At 47.4% G+C, this 7,149-nt stretch overlaps 1 protein-coding gene across 1 annotated transcript in view; it reads left to right on the forward strand.

Moving 5' to 3' along the window:
• The window catches only part of thbs1b (thrombospondin 1b), a 29,392-nt gene that overhangs the window by 13,342 nt on the left and 8,901 nt on the right, over positions 1–7,149 (forward strand). The window contains exons 7-14 of the mRNA XM_070446752.1: positions 1,451–1,624; positions 1,912–2,088; positions 2,403–2,576; positions 3,023–3,303; positions 3,594–3,812; positions 4,027–4,134; positions 5,448–5,607; positions 6,174–6,292. Of these exons, the coding sequence (XP_070302853.1) occupies positions 1,451–1,624; positions 1,912–2,088; positions 2,403–2,576; positions 3,023–3,303; positions 3,594–3,812; positions 4,027–4,134; positions 5,448–5,607; positions 6,174–6,292 (1,412 nt within the window). The remainder of the gene's footprint in view (positions 1–1,450; positions 1,625–1,911; positions 2,089–2,402; positions 2,577–3,022; positions 3,304–3,593; positions 3,813–4,026; positions 4,135–5,447; positions 5,608–6,173; positions 6,293–7,149) is intronic.

Here is a 7,149-nt window from a genome sequence, read left to right on the forward strand (position 1 = left end):
AGAGAGGATCAAACCACACGAGTAGTTGTGATTCACTCGAGACTGTGTGCTTGGCCTTGGTCATGATTGGATTTCATGCCGAGGTTTTGCATGCTCAGGGCACAATGCTATGTTTCTGTTAGTTTCACTGTCACAAAGAAAGTCACATATCAAACACCACCTTGCGTTGACAGTATGCAAACAAGGAAAAATACAGACTGGCAATTTGAGACAAACAATACAGAAGCTATGGGTCGCTATTCACTCGTAATCAGAGGAACAGCATCTCACTTTAAAACTAATAATGACATATCACTAATGTACATCTGTCGAGGGGCTGGAGAGGTGTCAGGCAGAGACAAGATTGAATTAAACTCATTATGGGCCTTACGGCATCTTTAATGCATCCAGGTGATCAACAATGACTGTGAACCAGGTCTTGTACGTGATCCTATAAAAATATACACTGCCCCCTACCCCAAAGAAGTTAAACGTATGAAAAAGGCTGTTTATGTTGTCAGAACACTGTATAGAGGACTGGTCACAAATTCTTCTGACCGTGTTTGCGCGAGGTCTGATCAGCAACTACAGAAAACATTTGGTTGAGATTATTGCTGCCAAAGGAGGGTCAACCAGTTATTAAATCCAAGGGTTAACATACTTTCCCACCATGCACAGTAAATGTTTACACGGTGTGTTTAATAAAGACACGAAAACATCCATCCAAAACATCTTTTATCTTCAGCTTGTAATGGCTATAATTGGCCAAATTGGTTTAAGTGGAATGGAAATTTCTCTGTTTACCAAATCCATCCTAACACAAGAACATGTGACATTTTCCACATACCTAAGAGGGCTGGGCCGCAGTGGCCCCTAAAACCTAAAGAAAGGCAGAAAACCACACTCATCAGTACCTTGGCCAACGTTATAACATGGTCCCTGGTTTCCTCTTTAAAAGTAACAGATGTCAATGGGGATCACTGTGCATTCAGTAGGCTTCTTAGACGGACTTTCCCATTTTTACCAACTTCCCTTTGGCCTCTCTAACTCTCCTGAACTCCCAGGGGAGGCCGTCTCTTTAACTCTACCAACACCAGGCACACACACACACACACGGACACGACACAGACACGCACAGACGAACCAACACACACCGGACACATACACTCATCTCAGGGCTAAATTGCGTACATTAGACCGGAGCTCTAAGACTTTAAGAGCTTTCAACCCTCATTTACTGCGACAGGTGGGGTGGGGGGCTTGGGGGTGGGGGGTGGGCTTGTGGTCTCTGCAGTCCAATAGCTCTCATTGTTCTCCCTCTCTCCCCTCCCTCTCTCCCTCTCCTCTCTCCCTCCACCTCCTCTATCTCTCCCTCCTTCCTCCTCTCCCTCCCTTCTTTCCCTCCTTCTTCGCTCTCCCTCTCTTCCTCCCTTCCTCCTCCTCTCTCTCCCTTCCCTCTCTCTCTCCATAGCGAGCGACTATGCGGAGGATGGATGGTCCCTGTGGTCTGAATGGACCCACTGTTCCGTGTCTTGTGGGCGGGGCATCCAGCAGAGAGGCCGCTCCTGCGACCGCATCAACAACAACTGCGAGGGAACCTCCGTCCAAACCAGGGACTGCTACCTTCAGGAGTGTGACAAACGCTGTGAGTTCACTGTTCTATACACATTCAATTCTACCAACCAAATCACATGCATCAATTGTCACACAGAAACTTGTATCACGTATTTTWTATCACCAACTTGTATTGATGGTGACAGAAACGATAGACCACATCTMAGCATTCAGCTGCAGATCAGCCAGTTGTGACTCCACAGAGCAACAATGCCATTTAACTTTAAACTTCTCTTAACCTGTTTTGATTTAACATTGACCCATAACCAAGCATCTCATTGACCCCTGAMCCCTAACCTCTGCTCTGTGACCCTCCAGTCAAGCAGGACGGTGCCTGGAGCCACTGGTCCCCCTGGTCTTCCTGCTCGGTCACCTGTGGGGCGGGTGTCATCACCCGTATCCGCCTCTGCAACTCCCCCACACCCCAGCTGGGAGGCAAGGACTGCCAAGGAGAGGGGAGACAGACTGAGAAGTGCACCAAGTCACCCTGCCCAAGTAAGTACCATTAGTCAAGGGTTTTAAGAACAAGACCTGGGTCACATGTCATTGTGATCATTTGACATTAGTCAAAGGCTTTTTCATGCACCTCACACCCTGAAATATTTGTAGTCAAATGAACGTCCTCTTTCATGTGGAACCCTGTCGTTTAGCCTCAATTGCAGTCTGTATTTGTTCCTTGTTTGGCAAGTCAACGACCAAGGAGTTGGCAATTGCAGAAACAAAGATGGCATTGCAAAATGCCCTACCATCATGAGGAGCACCACAGTCACACCTGTATCGAAACYTCTGTCTCTCTACTTCCCCTTCAGTCAACGGTAACTGGGGACCCTGGTCGCTATGGGATACCTGCTCTGCCACCTGTGGGGGAGGAGCTCAGACACGTAAACGTCTCTGCAACGACCCCRCCCCCAAATATGGTGGTAAGGAGTGCCAGGGTGACTCCAAGGCTTCTCAGCAGTGCAACAAGAACGCCTGTCCCATCGGTGAGTAGCAGGRCAATGGATGTGTCCCAAATGGCACCCTATTCCCTATATAGTGCRCTACTTTTGRCCAGGGCCTATAGGGTAGTAGTGCACTACTTTTGACCAGGGCTTATWGGGTAGTAGTGCACTACTTTTGACMAGGGCCTATAGGGTAGTAGTGCACTACTTTTGACCAGGGCTTATWGGGTAGTAGTGCACTATATAGGGCATAGGGTGCCATTTCAGACGCATACAATGTTTCTTAAAACTTAAGTACTGTGAATGATTACACAAATGTTAGGTTTGTAGACAGTTTTAAGGTAAAAATAACACTTTTAAAACTATTACTTTTAATGCTTTTAATGATTTTAGGGCTTATCAAACACTTTGTTTTACACGTGTAACTTAATACTAGTACTTAAAGCAGTCAGTACACAGTACTTACAAGCTCATGTCTCTCTCCTCAGATGGCTGTCTGTCCAACCCTTGCTTCCCTGGGACCAAGTGCACCAGCTTCCCTGATGGAACATGGAGGTGTGGAAAATGTCCCTCTGCTTACTCTGGTGACGGCATCAAGTGCAAGGACATTGATGAGTGCAAAGAGGTTCCTGACGCTTGCTTCGTATTCAATGGAGTACACCGCTGTGAGAACACTGACCCTGGCTACAACTGTCTGCCMTGTCCCACACGCTACTCTGGACCTCAGCCCTTCGGCAGGGGAGTGGAGGAAGCCACCGCCAAGAAACAGGTTAGTACTGGTAAAGTGGACAAGTGTTGTGATGATTGTCCTCTTAGACCGTAGCTCTGGTCTCAGCTGATTTTAGAATTAGGAATTTAGAATTTAGAATTAGGAATTTAGAATTAGGAATTTACAATTTACAATTTAGAATTTACAAGATCATAGATTCCTTGAAAAAGCTATGCTTTTCTCTGTCCCGATCTAACTGCCAATTGTTGCCCTCTGTAAACAAAGGCAGGGAGGTTATCCACAATATTTCCTGGCTCGTCTGATCAATTCTTCACTTCCTCCCCCTCCAGGTGTGTACACCACGTAACCCCTGCCTGGATGGGAGCCACGACTGCAACAAGAACGCCCGCTGTAACTACCTGGGACACTTTGCCGACCTCATGTACCGCTGTGAGTGTAAGCCTGGCTATGCTGGRAAYGGACACATCTGTGGTGAGGACACGGACCTGGACGGATGGCCCAACCAAGACCTGGTCTGTGTGGAGAACGCCACCTACCACTGCAAAAAGGTATGSAGGGGCCTGACATGTATACGTCCTTGAAAAGGCCCAGCTTGCTATTTAACTAGAGAAGAACTCACATCCCTTTTAATGTGCTGATAATGACTATTACACAGATCAATCATGTTCCACAGAAAACACACGAGGGGGTTCGTTCAATGTCCGACAGGACTGTTCATCGTGTGCATTGTTTGGCCTTATCGGTGTAAACTTTCTTTTGTAGGACAACTGCCCCAACCTTCCCAACTCAGGCCAAGAAGACTACGACAAGGATGGTGTTGGTGACGCTTGTGACAACGATGATGACAATGATGGTATTGCTGACGACAGGGTAAGTGAGGAAGTGATTACCTCATTCATTCAGTAATTGAAGGTCTGAAGTCCCCACCCCTTACTGAGAGAAATTCAATTCCAGTTATGCTAAGCGCTTGGTATCAGGTGTGTACGAGCGAGTGATGTGTTCTATGGGATGTGTTCAGTTTGCAGTTGAGACATAACATACGTGCGTTACATTCATTCATTCATGCTGTGAAATAGGAAGGAAACAAAACCGAGCAGAAAACTACATTTTGTTTTGCCTCTCAGAGACAAACTCAATTCCAACACAGAGGTCCACACTCTGAAATGAGCTGCGGTTGTATCGCTAGTCCTCAACATTATATTGGGAGGGCCTAATATAGGATCACTTCATTCACCACCTCTTTCTCTCTAAGGTACACAGACCGACAGGCAAGGTTAAAAGCACATACCTTCGAATGAATATATCATCGTAGAGGATGTTCCTGAGCAAGGTGTGACTACTGGAGTCTATTCTGCTTCCTGAGTGGAAACTAAACTTGCATGCTCTCTCTCTCTTCTCTCTCTCTCTCTCTTCTCCCTCTCTCTTCTTCTCTCCTCCTCTCATCTCTCTTTTCACCCCTCCCCCTTTCTCTCCCTCTCTCTTCTCTTCCCTCATCTCTCTCCTCTTCTCTCTGCTACTCTATCTCCCTCCCTCTTCTCCCTCTCCTCCGTCTCTCTCTCTCCCCTCTCCCTCTCTCTCTCCTCTCCCCCTCTCTCTCCCTCCCCCTCTCTCTATCTCTCCCTACCCTCTCTCTATCTCCCCCCTCCCCTCTCTCTCCTCCCCCCCATACACACCTCTCTCTCCCCTCCCCCCTCTCTCTATCCTCCCTCCCCTCTCTTCACTCCCCCTCTCCCCTCTCTCTCTCTCCCTCCCCGCCATCTTCTCCCCTCAAGCCTTCCTCTCTATCTCTCAACCCTCCAATCTGCTCCCTCCCTCTCTCTCTATCTTCCCCTCTTCCCCTCTCTCTCGCTTTCCAACCTCCGTCTCTCTTGCCTCTCTCTCCCCTCCTCTCCCTCCCCCTCTCCCCTCGCCCTCACTCTCCTCTCCCTCCGCTCTCTCTCTTCTTGTCCCCTCCCTCTCTCTCTCCTCCCCCCTCAATTTCTTCTTCCTCTAGTCCTCCTCTCCCCATCTCCCCCCTTCTCTCTCCCTACCCCCTCAATTCTCTCTGTTGTCTGTTTCTCTCTCTCCCCTCCCTCTCTCGACTCCCCATCTCTACCTTCTTCTCTCTCTTCAACCCCTCCCCTCCTCTCTCCGCTCTCCCCTCCCCCTATCCCCCCTTCCTCTCCTCTCCCGCCTCTCTACAGGATAACTGTCCGTTCGTGTACAACCCCAGGCAATATGACTATGACAGAGATGATGTTGGAGATCTTTGTGATAACTGTCCTTACAACAGCAACCCTGACCAGACCGACACAGACAACAACGGGGAAGGAGACGCCTGCTCTGTGGACATTGACGGAGATGGTGAGACTCAAACTTTGCTTAGTTGTCCCCTATTTCAATCCTGTTCTGTAAAATAATAGGTGCTATAGATTGTCTCTTACAAAACATCTAGGCATCAACTCACTACGAAGAGCACAACAGAGGTACAAAACACAATCATAGAGAACAAACATGTTCTTCAGTAAAAAGGTACTCAATCAGCTTTCTGAATTTCCCTAGAGGYACCAATTCACCCCACATTTAGAGAGTTTTTGAAGATTATTCCACAAGTAAGGTGGAAAAACAAAAAACTTAAAGCAGATTTACCTAACTCAGTGGAGACTGAAGGTATCTCCTGAGTTAGGCATCCCTGAAACAGGGTCTGGTAGCTCGTACGTCTGTATGTTAATAAGAAAGTAAGGTACTGCGGAAGTTTGTGCAAGARGGCTTTATAAACAAAAAGAGTGCAAAGCATCGATCTACAAGACTTCAAAGAGGAACGGCTTACTTTCTGATTCAAAAGAAAGCTTTCAATTACAACAACGGGTCGTTTTCCTCACCTTCCTCATCTCATCCTGAATAACGACACCAAGYGATTGGTCCAACAGGTATTCTGAATGAGAAAGACAACTGCCCGTACGTCTACAACGTGGACCAGAGAGACACCGACCTGGACGGTGTGGGAGACATGTGTGACAACTGTCCTCTGGAACACAACCCTGACCAGGTGTGTGTACTTGCACACACGCACACGCACACACGCACACACACACACACACACACACACTAGACTGTATCACTAGACTGTTTTACTAGACTGTATCACTAGACTGTTTCACTAGACTGTTTACTAGACTGTTTCACTAGACTGTTTCACTAGACTGTTACACTAGACTGTTTCACTAGACTGTTTCACTAGACTGTTTCACTAGACTGTTTACTAGACTGTATCACTAGACTGTTTCACTAGACTGTATCACTAGACTGTATCACTAGACTGTATCACTAGACTGTATCACTAGACTGTTACACTAGACTGTTTCACTAGACTGTTTCACTAGACTGTTTCACTAGACTGTATCACTAGACTGTTTCACTAGACTGTTTACTAGACTGTATCACTAGACTGTTTACTAGACTGTATCACACTTGTCTGTATCTTACAACGGGATTCATCGAGGGGGAATGGGAATATACCCAAATCCAATCCCTCCCTCCAGTCCTCCCTCTCCTCCCTACCGCATTTTTCATCCCTCCATCGCTCCCTTTCTTTCCTCCTTCCTTCCCTTCCTCCCTCCATCCCGCCGTCCCTCTGCTCGTGCGAGACAGTAAAAACTCTGTGTACTGTGTGTAGTCCTGCCAAGCAGCAGGCACAGGTGACTCCCGTCTGCAGGGGAATGTCTAGCATGTTTCAGTCTGTGGAAAGACAGGCCTACTGGTGTTCGCAGAGCAGATGGGAGATGGGAGGATAAAGGAGGACAGGAGGGAAAAGAAAGGAGGAGGAGGAGAGAAGGGGTGTGTTTAGTGTTGGTTGATTGTCAGCAGATTAAAATCGACACCAGAATTATCTTGACAGGTTTAAAG

The sequence above is a fragment of the Salvelinus sp. IW2-2015 genome, linkage group LG14 (assembly GCF_002910315.2).
Source record: "Salvelinus sp. IW2-2015 linkage group LG14, ASM291031v2, whole genome shotgun sequence".
NCBI classification, from domain to species: Eukaryota; Metazoa; Chordata; class Actinopteri; order Salmoniformes; family Salmonidae; genus Salvelinus; species Salvelinus sp. IW2-2015.